The 17,480-nt window shown below is 36.5% G+C and overlaps 2 protein-coding genes across 4 annotated transcripts in view; one reads left to right on the top strand and one right to left on the bottom strand.

Moving 5' to 3' along the window:
- LOC108358142 (uncharacterized) overlaps nt 1–16,415 on the top strand; it is a 30,297-nt gene extending 13,882 nt beyond the window's left edge. For 2 of the 3 annotated variants that reach the window (XM_017609325.1, XM_017609319.1), the window contains exon 5: nt 79–674. In XM_017609325.1, the coding sequence (XP_017464814.1) occupies nt 79–299 (221 nt within the window). In that variant the 3' untranslated portion in view covers nt 300–674. Of the gene's footprint in view, nt 1–78; nt 675–3,035; nt 3,039–16,063 lie in introns of those variants that run through there. The other variant, XM_017609333.1, reaches the window with a different exon arrangement.
- Nucleotides 772–4,447, bottom strand: ath (ATP-dependent RNA helicase DHX33). Its single transcript, XM_017609310.1, has 4 exons — nt 3,204–4,447; nt 3,066–3,141; nt 2,220–3,005; nt 772–2,156 (listed from the first exon to the last, which is right to left on the bottom strand). Exons 1-4 carry the CDS (start codon nt 4,133–4,135, stop codon nt 1,755–1,757), a joined length of 2,196 nt encoding a protein of 731 aa, XP_017464799.1. The 5' UTR covers nt 4,136–4,447; the 3' UTR covers nt 772–1,754.
- Nucleotides 16,416–17,480: the final 1,065 nt, after the last annotated feature.

Here is a 17,480-nt window from a genome sequence, read left to right as displayed (position 1 = left end):
TAAATTAAAATATTTTAACGTAAATACTAAGTAATGTATTATGTATGTGCATATGTATGGACTATATTATCTTTGCAGCAGAGTCAACGTCGTCATCTATTGGAACAACAATAGCAACAACCAGAACGAATATACCAATCACGATAAAGGCTGGCGAACTTCTGGCTAATCCAAGCGGTACGGAAGTCTATTCGTCGCAGTCGTTGACCGTGAATGGATCATATAAAGCTGTAAATATTCAATTTGTGACATTACGTAACATTTTGCTTTTGCTGATAGCCGCATACAGCATAAATTGAGTGTACATATATTTTAAAAACTTACATTCACTCACTTTTCAGATAGGTATGGCTAGTGATAGTCGTAAATAATTATACATAATTTTTAGTGTTCTATAAGACTGACGAGCAACGAGATATTGAATTAATAAAGTAAAAATTCATTTAACTTTCATTAAATTAGTATGTACGCATGTATTTATATAATTTTATTTTTACAATTAGACAATGCAGTAAATACTTGATTTCTATTTATCTATATTTACACTCAATCTTAATAACGTATGTATATAATAATTGTCAACTTACACTAACAAGACTCTATGCTACATAGTTATTATTGAAAAGGGAAATAGTTGTTTCAGATTTAAAATAAAAAGCTATTACACATACATATATAATTGCATTGAAAATATTTATGAGTTGGGTGTACCGTTATAAATTACGAACTTAAATCGACAATGACTTAATAAAATTACTAGATTAAAACTAAGTGTGTATGCATATATTTACATGCTTTATTTTCTTATCAATTTTTAAGATGTTTTCATCAAATAACTGCGTTTTTTGGAAAAAACCATGTTGTAACATTATCTTTTTGTCAATATTCTCAATTCGTCTTGCAATTTTATTTTAAGCATACTTTCAAAAACTTCAGTTAAAAAAATCAAACCCATTCCCTGAAGTAAAGCATTACCATAATTGAATGCTTTTACGTTTATGCAAATTTTGGAGAAAAAATATTGAATGCAGTAGTGTACGATTTTATCGAAATCCACTTAATGCTTTACCTATCTTTATGGCCTTCAATCGCGTTTTGGAATAATTTTTATAGAGCTCAAGGCCACGTTTGAATAAACAAGCATATGAGTCACCTTGGTCGACTAACTAAAATACAAAATTTTTTTTAGGTCCAAGTTATTGTGTAAAATTCAAAAGTATCGCAATCATCTTAAGACATTTTTCAAAATATTCAGCATAATGTTAAACTAAAAGGGTAGTAAAAATAATAAATGCATCGACATGGTGAAATCGGTACTATTTAAAATTTTAAGCAATATACGAATCTTGGCAAATGTTAAAATGAACGACTTTGCATACTACTCGATAATTTAAAATTAACTATATTACATTGAACTAAGTAATTACAACATCCTTTTTTTTTTTCTTCTCATTACATATGCTTAGCACGGCTGAGTTCCAAGTAGCATTAATGCAAAGCATTAATTAGCCTCTTTTACTTTTAAAATATTATTGATGTAAATGGCCAATTTGCGCAACTAAGTTCCAATTCAGCGTTTAAACGTGGTTGCGGATATTGGACATTTCCATTGGTTATGGAATAGCAATAAGAGGCTCAAGCTTTGCTTTGATGCAACTTGGAACTCAGCCAAGTTGTACGTTCAGAGCTAATTAACTTATTTTTTACTATATAAAATAATGTAAATTAATCTTTAGGCAGCTATGCAATCAATGTTATTTCAATGTGCTTTTAATTCTATTTAAATGCGCATAGTTAGGCAGCACATCAGATATCCAATCTGGGTTGATTTCAGTGACTTGACGCAGAAAATTGCGTTCGGTCAACACAATCTCTGTAAATATAACATATTCCGGTCTATATTTGCCATGGAAGACACTGGACGGGTGTATTCTCGCACGCTGACGTCCAGCTATTGTAAGGTAGGTATTGTCACGCTGCAGTTCAGCGATGTTATCAAAAAGTCCGATCAAGAGGCACTTACGTACTTGATCTTGATTATTGCCACAGCTGTTCAATGGCAAATCGAGGCGTTCGGCAATTTCATGTAGCTGTTTGCGCACTTCGCGCGCATATGATAGATTTCTTGTGTTTAAAAAATTGTCATGGCACCAGAGCTAAATATAAAATATATATATTTTAATGTTGATGAACAACTTATAAAAATGTTGTCACATTACCTTAACTTTTTCTGTCTTTAGAAATGCGCTGAAGACATTGAGCAGCGTTAGATGATCGCCATGTTTCGAGGTAAATTTCGCATGCGCCAATGTGGCTAGTTCACGCTTTTCATTGCTAGACACAAATACATTCTCTCCTGACAACACAGCGACTAGGCTTAGCATTTCTTCCATGCACCCGAATGAAGATGCAGATAACAGCAACTTGCTGTAACGAGGATCAAGTGGGAATTGTGACATTTGCTGACCCAATGTAGTAAGCTCGGGCTTAATTTTAGTGTTTCTCGCGGCACCGAGTGCTTCCAACTTGCGATAAGCATCGTCCACAGCTTCCGTCGTGGGGCGATCAAGGAAATCAAATGTGCAACAATCGATACCCAACGCTAGTAGTTGAAGAGCAGTGGAGCAAATGTTACTACGCAATATTTCCGGCTTGGGCATATTTTCAAATGACTCCATTTCTGCTTGAGTGTAAGTGCGGTAGCAAGTACCAGGTGCATCACGACCAGCTCGGCCGCAGCGTTGCCATGCTTGAGCTTGTGAGATACGCACAATTCGTAGCGCATCCAAACCGCTGCTAGGGTTATAAACACGACGTTTAACAAAGCCACAGTCGATTACACATCTTATGCCGGGTATGGTTACTGAAGTCTCTGCGATATTGGTGGCTAGAACTATTTTACGAGCATTCCCGGGAGCAGGCAGAAAGCACTCAAGTTGTTTGTTTTGCGGTAACTGTGCATAAAGCGGATATACGCGTACTGGACTCAATTCAGCATCGTGATTCTGTAAGTAGGTTTTAGACGTTATTTTGAGGAAGTTTTTTTTTAAATAAATATTACTAACCTTGGCAATTTGCCGTATTTGGTGGGCCATAGCTTCTATTTCTTCTTGTCCAGTTAGGAATATAAGCACATCATGACTAAAAAATTTCAAAGTGCGATTAAGTATATTTTTTTTATGAAATTCACTAATACCCATTACTTTATAGGATCTGTACGGTGCAGTTGAAACAGCGTCACCAGCGCAGCATGCAAATAGTCAGGTTGGTTCTCCTTTGCGTGCATGACTGTTATCGGGTATGTCTTACCCTCAAGGTACATGCCACGTACACCGAAATACTTTCCAAAGTGATCTATATCCATAGTAGCTGATTGAACAATAACTTTAAGCGGCGTAAGTCCCCTCTGTCTTCGTTGCTTCTGTGCTTCCTTAACAATACCGAAGAGTACATCAGTGTTTATGGTACGTTCATGAGCCTCATCCAATATCAATACGGAATAGTGTCGCAAGAGCCGATCAGCAATTGCCTCGCGCAGCAAACAACCATCTGTTAGGAATTTTATGCGAGTTTGGGGCGAGGTACAGTCCTCGAAACGTACTGTGTAGCCAACTGTTTCGCCCAGACGACAACCTAGCTCTTGTGCCACTCGACGTGCTACAGTAATGGCCGCCACACGACGTGGTTGAGTTATGCCAATTACACCCTTTTGTGTAAAACCACTCTCAAACAGGAACTGTGGGATTTGTGTGGTTTTACCCGAACCAGTCTCACCCATCAGCAGCAATGTTTCAGCACGTCGCGCCTCCTGTATGAGCCTTTGACGTACCTTATAAACAGGCAGCGTTTGCCGTTGTTGATCTAATTGTTGTTTCGATTGTGCACTTTTGCCATTAAGATGCACCATGCTGCCATTAGGAGTGGGTATAGTGGTCGTTGATTTCCCATTTGAGGTAGAAGTTAAGCTCCCATTATTTAACTTAGGTGCTTTTATTATAACGTTTTCAATACCATTCACGGGACTTTGTAGTTTTCGTTTGATCGGAAAACTTGATATGTTGACATTATTTTTCGTACCAATTCCATGTGGTGACTTAACAGGAGTTTTGCTTGTCAACAAATACTTGGACTCCATACCCGACGACACTGGCTGTCTGTAGGTTGTGAATAGAAAACTTTCGGCACTATGCGACGCACTTTTAAAAGTGCGATATTAAAAATAGCTTAATATTACCCCCTTCGCAGAAGTTACATTCCGAAGAAAAATTTGTATCTTTTTATAGCAATTTTATAAAAAATAAAAAAATAATACCGATATAAACCCCCTTCACGCTGGGCGCACGTTGAAAGCAAATGACATTTAGCTGACATCCCAGTTTTCAGCACCATGTGAATGCCCTGCCATTCAGCGCTATTACGAGGTTGCCATAATGAGGGAATTAAAACCAGCAAAATTTAAGGTTAGAAATTAATAAAAAAAAAAAACACAATTAAAGACAAATAATAAAATAACATGAAATAAAGAGCAACCAGAATAAAATAAGGAACAAGTAAGTAATAGACTCGTAGGGTTAGAAAAAATGGGAGGTGAAGCCCTTTTACTGATTTTAATGTTTTACAATTTTTTCGGAGCTAATTAAAATGGGTAGCGGACGTTATTGTTGTTGTAGTGCACTACTAAGCACCGCCTATTTCAGGTCAACATTCAATCATTGTCGTCAAGCTCAACTAACGGAAGGCCCAGGAAACGCGCTGTTTCAATGGGGTCGGACCAAAGGGAGAGGGGTGTCAGTTGAGTCGGATTGAGCTAGCATGTGAAGAGATGGTTGGTGTCATGAGTTAAGGTAGGTGGTGATTGACTCTCTATGGATGTCGTTGATAGCTCGTCTGTATGTTGTTGTTGTTGTTGTAGCAGCATACAAATTCCCAAAATACTTTTTGAGGAGTGTTGCTGGAGTGACAGTCCTTGGCCAGATATAAATCTGGGTCGTTCCGGTTACGCAGACCCGACTGTCGTCGGAACGCTCGTGTGTATGTTGTTGTTGTTGTTGTAGCGGCTACAACAACCCCGCCCAGATCGGCTGATATCTCAGTCGTTGTCGTCGAGTTCCACTAACGGCAGCCCCAAGAAGCGTGCAGCCTCTATGGGGTCAGTCCATAGGGACGACGCCGTTAGGGTTGTGGGGTTTTCCGGGCATGTGAAGAGATGTTTCGAGTGGGTCTGTATGTCGTCGGGTCCAGTGGTTGGTCTACGGATTGCTGGACTGCGTCCTTGTACACGAATAGGTGCCCCCTGACGTGCCTGGGCCGAGGCTCTTTCTGTAGCAGAGGTCTGTTTGGGTGTTTGCTTCTGTGGCACCCCACCAGAAATTGCTTACAAAGCAATTTGTTGTGTTCCCTTACGGGGAGCACTTGGGCCTTTCTGTGCCGGTGATGCTCAGGCGTCATCGGAAGGCACCTAGTCGTTGTCCGGAGTGCGGCGTTCTGACATGTCTGTAGCTTCGTCCACTGCGCCCAACTAGTCCCCGGCGTCCAAACTGGTGCAGCATAGTTTAAAACCGGCCGGCCAATTGCCTTGTATGTTGCCAGCAACGATGTTTTTCTTTACCACAAGTGCTGCCGGCGAGCGACTTGAGGACCTTGTCATTCATTGTCATCAAGCTCAACTAATAGTAGGGCCAGGAAACGTGTTGTTTCAACAGGGTCGAACTAGAGGTAGAGGGGTCTTAGTTGAGTTGGGTAGAGTGGGCATGCAAAGAGGTGGTTGGTGTAATTGGACCACAATTGCGCGGCTATCGTTCACAGGTGGTAATAGGACTCCTATGACGGCATCCGCAGGACGGCAGTCTGTGTAGTTGGCAACAGTCTCTGTATGAATATCGATAATTTCAAGTCTGTATAGTCCCGGGTCCAATTGTTGTTGTGCGTAGCGTTGGACAACGTCATTTAGTTCGTAGAGATGCCTTCTCGCGTGCCTTGATGGAGGTTCCGCATCAAACATTTGAGTTATTTACAGTCGGAGTTAGTATGTTTTCGACGTGAATACACATCAGTAGTCTACACCCCTATTCTGCAACTCTTTTATATTCGGATTTTGCTACGAATCGTAGAAATAGTATGCTGCAATCCGAATCGTATTTTCGAATTTTCGAAATTCGTAGCAATGGCATGCCTAAAAACGAACTAGCAAGCTTTTTTGCGTAATTTTGTACGAAAACAATTCTGTGTCGGAGGCGAAATAAAAGATGTAAATCAATGTGTGTTTCGCTGCTTCATATAAACGAGCAAAAAATAATCTTTGTTGCCCTTTATCGAGAAACTTGGGTCCGGTTTAGTTATTTGTACAACGATTTTCGATTGTTGTGTCCAAACGCACAGCCCGAATCCAAAAACTATAACATACACGTGTAATCAAAGGATTCACATTTTAAATGTTTCAAATTTCCTCCCACTAGCTTGTTAATAAACTGGGTTTGCACTATGCATTTTTTGCAAATTTCGACGTGGGTTCTGCACTAAAATACTGTGGACGGCATAGCCGGAGTGATATGCACAAGAAATGTTGTATACCTTTGACATGCGGAAGCCCCTCTTCCCCGCAACACAGAAAGGATAATTCTACTTAGTAAGTGTTATAATCCGTAAGCGCGGCCGAAGGCAGAAGCAAGCGCAACAGGTGGTGCACCTAAAAAAGTGCATCTTTTCAATGGCTTGGAAGAAGCTGCTATTGCATTAACTGGATTGAGAACCAGAGCTTCAGGCATAGGAGGAGTTCTGGCTTGTGGTTCAACAATTCAACCAGAAGCTAACATGGTTACTATGCCCGGCAGCTTCGCATTCCTTTGTGAGTCCATTGCCATAGCGCGCTCTTACTCCGCTGCTATAACTGCAAATGCATCAGAATCCATAATTTTCCTCAAAATATTGAAAATCAATAAATTTTACTATAAACAAGCAAATGAGTGCTTTTTTTATTCCTTTCCACTTTGTTTTCCTTCAGTCAGCTATCTTCGAAAAACAACTGATAGCTGACAATGCTGCACATGTTTCCGCAAGGGTTGCAGCATGTGGATTTTTCGTTTTTCGTAGCGTAGCTACGAATTACGAATTACGAAAATTCGGGTTATAGAATAAGGGGGCTAATCTCTTTATTCAGCTGGTTAAGCTAGTTGCTTAGGATTTCGCAGGGGAGAGGTTTAGGCTCCTTGTTTTTGAGCGCAGGTCAATAATTCCATTTCCGGACACCAGTATCGAGTAATCGTCAGCACACGAGATGCTGGAGGCTACCTCTGGTGGTTGAGGGAGTTTCGAAATATACAAATTAAATGGAAATTAGGATAGGTCACCACCTTGGGGACCGCCCTGTTTAATTTCCCTCGGCTCTAAAAATAACTGATCGCTCAGATAATTCGCTGCCCACCGTTTAAGTTCCTGTGGGAGAGAGAAAGCCTCATTGTCTTCTAGTGGCGTGGAATGGCAGACGGTGTCAAACGTCTTGACAAGTGCAGCACTGTTCTCTCAACGGTTCGGTTACAATTAAGGTAGTACGTAAAGCACGGGCATAGCTAAGCCTTTTAGCGATGGCGAAGAGGAGGTTATCGGCTTATTAGAATCCCCATTTTTGGCAAGCTTCCCCGGTTTCCACATATTAGAAATGATGATAGCGGCCATAGATAAGTTGACGATCTTGATGAGCTAATCTACTACTACTCGACCCAAACTTATCACTTTATGACGATCTCCACATTTGGTGTTTCTGGCGATAGGCTAAGCTGTTATAACGTCAATGCAGAAGAAGGACCTATAAAACAATATTCTTAAATCTTAATATTATTTAAATCGGTTTTTTGTTTCATGCGGAAAGCATTTACCTTGGGTGTTTCTCCGTAAGGGACTAAAAGACCCCAGTGATGGAAAAGTAAATACTATTTTACTTTTTTTAGCCATTTTTAATTTGAAAGTACATTTGGTATTAGTACACAATTTAAGGTACATTTACAGCATAGACAAACTAATTTTCCATGTATTTTTTTTCTCCTATCGAAACTTTGGTCAGTTATATCAAGTAAGTGCATACATGTCCATCTGTGCTCGGCTATCATTATTGGGAAAGCCACAAACCATCGGTAGAACAGACTTTAAAAATTATATTAGGTTTATTTTTGTTCGCTTAAAAGGCCCCTGCCTTCCAATCAGCCCAATGTCTTTTGTTTCTTCTTAAAGATTGATAAGTGCTAAGACCAACAATAGGTTTGTTCGTCGAGCAAAAAATTTGTACGAATTTGTACGAATTATCACGATTTTTGCCCAAATCGCGTTCGTGCAGACCAAAAAATTATCCAACACTCAAAAATTGTGAGAGCAAAGTGACAGTTCTCTTGGAGAGAAGTTGCCACTATTTCTCACGTTTTTATTTGTATTATCTTTTCATCATTCCACATTTGTACCTCTGTTACACTATCAACTTCTTTGTAATTAGATCTTTTGAAAGCTTTGGCACGCTGTGTTGTAAAAGCAAGTAAGTAAGCAGCAGATACACAATGATCAGGTGATTAAACGTGTAACACCTCTGAGTGTGATTATTATGATTTAATTTTTATTTAAGTGAAGAGCATAGGTCACTTAAATCAAAAGTAAAAACAAATTAAAATGGATTGGTGAAACCAAAATTTCGAAAATCAAAGTAATTTCCACTTAAATGAATCTGGTGAAACTGGCTGTTAGTAAGGTTCTTCCACTGACTGATTCTAATGCATTTGATTACGGTAAGGTAAATAATTTTGGCTGACTTGGTGATTGAACAATGTAAGAGAGTAATATTAACGGAAATGTGCGAAAAAACAGGTTTTGCAAAAAGGCACTTTAACAACGTTATTCGCGGCTTGGTTTCAATTGTCGTACATAGTAACTTTGTATAAAAAAAAGCGTGACACCACCTGTAAAAAAAGATTTTAATCAACGGTATTTTGTAAACACTTCAAAGTAGAAAATTGCGTTGCGCAACTTTGTTGAACTTTTCTAATTTTTGTACACAGGTTGAAATTTAAATAAAAAAATAATATTCCGACGAATTGATACCTCCTCCTTTTTTTGAGTCGGTTAAAAATACACCCGTCTTCAATGTTCATATAAAACTTGATGAGTACCGTTAATTTTTCCCGATTGAACTATCGGAACTTTGCAAAAGTAGTATTCCGGATAACACAAAAATCTAAGGCTGTGTTTCTTTATACATTCCGGATAATCCCATTTCGCAGCCAGAATAAACAGAATGCGTTTGAAATATACGTCAACATATCATCAGGAATGTTCTAAAGAATAAATAAACAAAAAAGTTTATCCAAACGTTCAGAATGAATAAAGAAATGCAGCCTAAGTGTGAAGACCAATTGGTTGTATAAAGGTTTTATAAGGCTCTAATCGTATACTGCGCTCTTTTCTATTCTAAAAGTGTTTTATACTAGGTTCACATATAAGTAGATTATCCTCATTTTCGAGCTTAACACCCTAATCTGTAATTATAACAAGAGATTAGCCATATAAAATTCGTCCCTTGTTAATCTGTAATTATAAAATAATCTCAGATTAAACCGATAACTTTTCGGTGTCCATCCTAGTTTTATCGATTGTTTTTGCAAAAAAGAGGAGAAATGCCAAATGTAAAAGTAAACAAAAATTTAAGCTAGCAAGGAAGAGGTTTGTAAAGGTATTTTTAATAAAATGTTAAGTTAAAATATATTTATATTGCTTATTATAGCATAAAAACGTGATCACGGTCGCACAGAGAAGAAACATAACTTTTCCTTGAGATGTGAGAATAACAAGCACAACAAATTTGACGGCTAATAATCTGAGATTTGTGTGTGTAAACGGGGTGATTAAAAAACGAGCTTTGATTGTGATAATATTGATATGTGAACATAGTTTAATACAGCTCTGCACGTAAACTAAAGCTGATGATACCCGGGTAGCCGGGTGTTACCCGATTTGCCCGGGCACACGGGTAATATAGATATGTCAGTGCCGATTAAACGAATAAAGCTTCTTAAATATTTAATCTTTTTCGTGCACGTATCCATATGTATGTATGTAATACATTAGGGTGGCCCAAAAATGCATGTGAAGAAGTTAAGTAGGAATTTTTGTGCTCTCCCTATAATTGTTCTATACCGAAAAAAATATACCCTTTTTTATTTTGGAATCAAAAAATATTTAGCTATCGCTAAAAGGGCCTAAAGTTTTCCGTGTATTTTATATGGGGAAAAAACAACTTTTCGTAGAAATGGTATAGAATTGTTAAAAACAATATTTTTCTACCAGAAAACTCTATTTATCTGCAGGCGATTCCCAATAATAATATCCAATTGTTTATTTAACCATTTTTTCATCGCAACTATAATTTACAGGTCCACCAAAAACCTACAAAAACCTCGAAAAATGCAATGAAGCGACCAATAAAAAATTGTTAGTATTATAAGATCGTTTAATAAACAATTGGGTATTATTAAGAAAAAATTTTTCTGCGTAGATTAATCGTTTTTCCTCATTTCGAAGTTGGATTCCTTTTCAAAAATATCGTCAATACTCTTTCTCCATACCATTTCAAACTTTAATAGACAATGAAAAAGAAAACACTATTCTATTCAATGCTCTTCACGTAGACATTTTGGGAAGTAATAAACATGCAAGTTGATTTTATAACTGCCTTTGGAAAGACTTCTGGCTGTAGCGCCATATGGTTTTTTCCGTTTAATAAAAAAGGTTTGAAAGGTGAAAAAAGTAAAATTTTCATTTCATAATTTTTTTCGGATTTTTGATTACGGAAAATTATTCACTGTTTTATCAATCTGAATTATCCTGAGTTTCGCCCCAAAAAGAAAAAAACCCCGAAAATTTGTTATCCGCCCATAGTAAAACCATGGAAACCAAGAGTGAAAAGTTAACCGGTTCGGGGAAAATGAAACTCATGATAAGGCTGAATGATATTGAATGTCACCTTTGATAAATTTTTTAATAAATATTCTGCTTTATCATGAGTTTCATTTTCCCCGAACCGGTTCACTTTTCATTTTCGGTTTCCATGTATTTAATATGGGCGGAATAAAAGTTTTCTGTTGAATTTTTTTTCGGGCGAAACTCAGGATAAGGCAGATCAAGAATTTCGGAGGCGTGTCAATTTTAGCGGGGGTAGCGCCACTGATTTTACCGAAAAACTGAGTGCGTTCATAAAATTACATTCCGGAGAAATGCTGAAAAAATCAAACAAAGTCCTTAAATTATTATTCACTTGGTCATTTCATTTCATAAAACATTTCAGATAAAAGAAAAATGTTTCAGTTCAGATATATTTATCTATCGTAAGTTATTTTCGTACAATATTATACCCAAGGCATGTTCAACAAGGTAGAAGTGACAATTCAGTCGAGCTCTTTCATACCTGACTGTAATGTCAAAAATGTAAACAAAGAAATTAACCCTTTGTTATGCATTTACCCTATTTGATAAAACTCAATATCTTTGAAATGAAAGTTTTTGTAAATATGAAAGTATTTAAAATCTCCTTAGAATCAGCTTCATTTTAGTTATTGCATTTTCGTTTTAATGTAAATGTGGAAATGCATATTTACACAAAATTACACACTTAATGGAAAAGTCATGCGTGTCGAGCTTGTAGGCAAGAAGTGTAGAAGCCAGCGGGGTAGCGAAATCGAGGGGGTTTTTGACGTTTCGCTTTTATCGACTTCACTTTTTCGTATTTTTCCTTTGAGTTTGCGATTCGCTCCGCTTTAAAGCTTAGTATCCAGCTCTTAAGAAAAGCAAAAACTCCATATAAAATGACGTACAAGAAATGGCTAAGAAATTTTCTTGAGTCAAATTTAAGGCAGTACGCAGTTCTTCAGAAATTTAGTACGCTTTCTACTACGGTTTTCTAAAGTTTTTTGTGAAAAAAGAGCACAAGGCAACCCAGGTTTGCAACAGAAATATATGCCCGTTCCATTATTTCTTGAGGAAAGAGTGAGGCAACAGGCTGTGAGGTATAAAAAATGTCAAAATTCCTTGGACACACACGCGAAATAATGGCAATTTTTCTTGACCGTTTTCTTGAGAGCTGGATACTAAGCTTAAAAATGAGGACGAAAGTTGACCAAAGAAAATTCGACGGTTAAATGTCAAAACAAAAAAAAAACGCAAGAAACGCCGCAAAGAAAAAGTCATCGTGTAAGTGCATACTCGGCTGCGATGGGTAATGCCTAATGTGACCAACCGTACTTCTTCCGGAAGTACGGTACTTCTTTTTGCACCGTCGTACTTCCTACTTCGAAGTACAGTAAAATGTACTTATTTTCAATGTTTTGTACTAACCCAAGGCACATTGAACAGGTAGTACCAGTAGAGCAGCTGATTCGATTTTTTTTCAAATTATTCGGTCACTAAAATGTCAAATATTTTTAATTTCTTCTCGCAAAAAAATATAAATTGTCAAAATCTTTGTACATGTGAAACGTTTTCCCATACAAAACAAGCTATTTAAAAGCAACGTTTGGAACGTGATTACTGGGCCGTGCATATGATGTATCAATGCTTATAGAACCAAACAAAATTTACTAAAAAAGAAAGTCGGACTTTAGGTAAGACAAGAAAAAATACGAAATACACATTAATGTTGTTTTTGCTCTAATACCTTTTTGATATGCCTTGGTACTACATTATAAATTGAATTTTCTTTAACTGTTTCGAAATATTTCAAAAGGTTAGCCATCTCAATTAAGAAAGGTACTCATAGATCAACACATAAATTATGACTTTCAATCCTTNTTTTAATAAATATTCTGCTTTATCATGAGTTTCATTTTCCCCGAACCGGTTCACTTTTCATTTTCGGTTTCCATGTATTTAATATGGGCGGAATAAAAGTTTTCTGTTGAATTTTTTTTCGGGCGAAACTCAGGATAAGGCAGATCAAGAATTTCGGAGGCGTGTCAATTTTAGCGGGGGTAGCGCCACTGATTTTACCGAAAAACTGAGTGCGTTCATAAAATTACATTCCGGAGAAATGCTGAAAAAATCAAACAAAGTCCTTAAATTATTATTCACTTGGTCATTTCATTTCATAAAACATTTCAGATAAAAGAAAAATGTTTCAGTTCAGATATATTTATCTATCGTAAGTTATTTTCGTACAATATTATACCCAAGGCATGTTCAACAAGGTAGAAGTGACAATTCAGTCGAGCTCTTTCATACCTGACTGTAATGTCAAAAATGTAAACAAAGAAATTAACCCTTTGNATGACAAATTTAATTACAAATACTCAATCAAGAAAAGTTTACAGATTCTGTGGCGAATCTTACTTGCTTACGACAGTATCGATGCCACAGTAAACATTTTCCTATCCGAGCAACAGATGAACTATTTCCTCATTAACTATCGTACAGTCCTTATTTTTTGGACACGAAATTGCTCAATCCTTCAAGTGATTTTGATTAAACTTACATATCGCAAAATAGACTCTTACAGCCGTATTCTAACAAAGTCACAAACTTTAGCTCATCACTGCTGTGATTTCTACTACGCCTCAAAGCTTGCCGCTGCAAAAAATATGCCGCTACAATACAAATTTTTAAATNGATACTAAGCTTAAAAATGAGGACGAAAGTTGACCAAAGAAAATTCGACGGTTAAATGTCAAAACAAAAAAAAAACGCAAGAAACGCCGCAAAGAAAAAGTCATCGTGTAAGTGCATACTCGGCTGCGATGGGTAATGCCTAATGTGACCAACCGTACTTCTTCCGGAAGTACGGTACTTCTTTTTGCACCGTCGTACTTCCTACTTCGAAGTACAGTAAAATGTACTTATTTTCAATGTTTTGTACTAACCCAAGGCACATTGAACAGGTAGTACCAGTAGAGCAGCTGATTCGATTTTTTTTCAAATTATTCGGTCACTAAAATGTCATATATTTTTAATTTCTTCTCGCAAAAAAATATAAATTGTCAAAATCTTTGTACATGTGAAACGTTTTCCCATACAAAACAAGCAATTTAAAAGCAACGTTTGGAACGTGATTACTGGGCCGTGCATATGATGTATCAATGCTTATAGAACCAAACAAAATTTACTAAAAAAGAAAGTCGGACTTTAGGTAAGACAAGAAAAAATACGAAATACACATTAATGTTGTTTTTGCTCTAATACCTTTTTGATATGCCTTGGTACTACATTATAAATTGAATTTTCTTTAACTGTTTCGAAATATTTCAAAAGGTTAGCCATCTCAATTAAGAAAGGTACTCATAGATCAACACATAAATTATGACTTTCAATCCTTTCACTTCTCTAGATGACAAATTTAATTACAAATACTCAATCAAGAAAAGTTTACAGATTCTGTGGCGAATCTTACTTGCTTACGACAGTATCGATGCCACAGTAAACATTTTCCTATCCGAGCAACAGATGAACTATTTCCTCATTAACTATCGTACAGTCCTTATTTTTTGGACACGAAATTGCTCAATCCTTCAAGTGATTTTGATTAAACTTAAATATCGCAAAATAGACTCTTACAGCCGTATTCTAACAAAGTCACAAACTTTAGCTCATCACTGCTGTGATTTCTACTACGCCTCAAAGCTTGCCGCTGCAAAAAATATGCCGCTACAATACAAATTTTTAAATTTTTGTGTATTTTTCTAGCACTCAAAATCGAATTTCTTGTGACACATTTCTCGGCGCACTAGAAATCACAACAGTGATGAGCTAAGTTTTGTGACTCTAATAGAGTAGAGGGGTTAGTCTGGGGAGAGTTCTCGTCCTTCTCTAACTCGCAAAAAAAAATTTGAAATATTCCCACATTTATCTAAGTTTTCTAGCATTTTAAAATCATAGATGCAGAATTGAAAATAAAAAATTAAATTGTTCAAAAATGTTGTTCCTAGCATGATAAAAATATAGTAAGGTAGAACCGCTGAGAGTCACTTTTAAAATTCTTGACGTTTCCAAACAATTTAATTTTTAAATTTACTCAGAAACTCACACACACATTTTCATTTTCAATCTCAAGCAACAACAATTTCGAACAATTTCAATTTTTTATTTTCACTTTTATATGATTTTAAAATGTTGGCAAACTTCAAAAAAAATCATGGCCGACAAATTGAGAGAACGGTTCTACCTTGCTATGTTTTTATCATGGTTCCTAGCATACCAGCGGAGTCCGATAATAGACCGTATAGGGGACTTTACGATTTTCAAAATGTTCTTAATTTTGTTATAATTAATTAGTATTAAGGTGTTTTCATCATTTCTATTTATCGAAAAAAACGCTAAATTAAAAAATTATTTACATATTATTCAGTAAAAACAGATAAACACTTTTTGTCTGGTTTAAAATACGTTCCTTTTAGGCTTGGAACCACTTTGCGCCCGCTCTATGAAATTCTTTGCTGGATCCAGTATATTTTCTATTAAATACATCTGAAAAGTTCTAAAGTTAGACAACAGTAATTTTTTATGCATTATTGTTTACGTCTAAATGCATTTGAAACTGCCATAACGTCAACAGCTTTTATGCTCCGAAAACACCCATTCGAGGTGTTAACGTGGGATTGCTCTTCAGTCCGTATTGGGAGTGCTCCGAAAACGCTTTTTCAAGGTGTTGCTGTTGGCGTCCTTTTTACTCCAGATTGAGAGCGCTCCGCAGTTGCCGCCTATTGATATGAACGTAGCAATGCTTTGTTCAACGGAAAACTTGAAAAAAATTTTCTATGCAATTATTTCAAAAGTGGTCTTATGATTTTTAAATCTGAAATGTTCGTGCAAAGTTTCAAATCGAGCACTTTAATTGGATATATGACTTGTCTCTGTTCGCTGGGAATAAGCGCCTTGTCTTAGAATAATAAACAGTTTCGATTTTTAATTATAAAAATTTATTTGTTGAATTGGTACACTGTTACCGTTTTCGCATATTCTGCTTTTACGATTTTCTCATTACTTTCATACTATTTTTGATTTTCAGTTTCTGTACTTCTTTGAGCTGTGAAATAGTTGGTCACACTAGTAATGCATGGATTATAATGGAAGTAACGGAACGGAGTGAACTGTCACTTAATTATCTATTGTATGGGCAATGAATTCAAACGATTATAATGCACTTGAACGCAATGTAAAACGGAAGCATCTAAAATCAATAGATCCTTACGAATTCGCCGCGATTTGTTACGATTCGCCCCGTGCATTATAGCCAAGGTATAACAAATAAAGTCACGCGCACACGTGACAAGTCCACCTAATAAAACATCGCAGCAATTTGCCCACTGTTGTCGTTTCACTTGACAATTCGGAGGTTTAAAATAACGCAAATAACGTCCTGACTCTTGGCAAACACAACGCACCGCCCGTAATTCCTTTTCATTTTATTATGTATTTCAAATCAGTTGCACAGCTCACAATTGAAAATTTAAATTTAAAAAAAAAATTAAAATTTTGAATAGTATTGGGTTAAGAGTTGACATTTTAGTCGCAGTTCAAAAGAGTGAAATGTCGAAATCACTTCTTCCTTGTTGTGCCTTGATTATACATAAATACCTTTCAATTTATGTACAAAAAGAGCGTCACACAGTGATCAGTGTCAGACCAAATGCTCTACAGTAAGTACCTTATAAATCTTTTAAAAGTTTTATAAGCTCATGTTGTAGACTACTATTTATAAGATCCTTATAATATTACCAACATAAAATTTACAAATTAATAATAGATCAACATTTTGCACTACGAAACCGTCTGGTGCCCGTTTGGTCTTATAAGAGATTTATTCGTTTTTTTTTTTTTTGGAGCAAAATGGTGGCATATCAGTGATGGGCGAAAGAGCGATTTTTCAGTATCCGTGAAAAGAGTGATTGCGATTTTTAAATCACAGTGATTTTTTATGGCTATTGTGATCGCTAGTTCTTTCGGTTTACACCGGACATTACTGTCATGGCTAAGGAACCCAATCCCGCAAGTGCGGGTTCTCGCAAATTATATCTTTATTTTTTTAAATATAAAAATTAAACGCAAATAACGCGATCAAGCAAATCAAACTGCGTGCTTGAAAATGTCCATTTAAAATAACCATATTCACAATGAAAAACAGGTAAGAAAGTCTAAGTTCGGGCGGAGCCGAACATTAAATACCCGGCGCAGGTACTAAGTATATGATTTTCACCTTTCCGAAAGCTACCGCTACATGGTAAGCCGGTGTGTATCAATTTTGAGTAAATTAGCGTCCTTAAATTTCGAAATATTGAAGTTTCAAGAATTTCTGAAATTTGCCGTTATATGATAAGTGATCGTAATTTTAATCTGACTCCAATAATTTTCAATGTTTTGCTTCTATGTGGCAAGCACAATAATCATACCGAGTTTTGTACAAATTGGTAGAACGGTTACCGAGAAACATATATGTGATCATAAGTGGGCGGTGCCACGCCCATTTT

Source organism: Rhagoletis zephyria, unplaced genomic scaffold (assembly GCF_001687245.7).
Source record: "Rhagoletis zephyria isolate East Lansing unplaced genomic scaffold, Rhagoletis_zephyria_1.1 Rzeph_scaffold_00009, whole genome shotgun sequence".
In the NCBI taxonomy this organism is placed as follows: domain Eukaryota; kingdom Metazoa; phylum Arthropoda; class Insecta; order Diptera; family Tephritidae; genus Rhagoletis; species Rhagoletis zephyria.
Note: the sequence above shows the minus strand (reverse complement) of the source record. Positions and strands in the feature narration are given on the sequence as shown.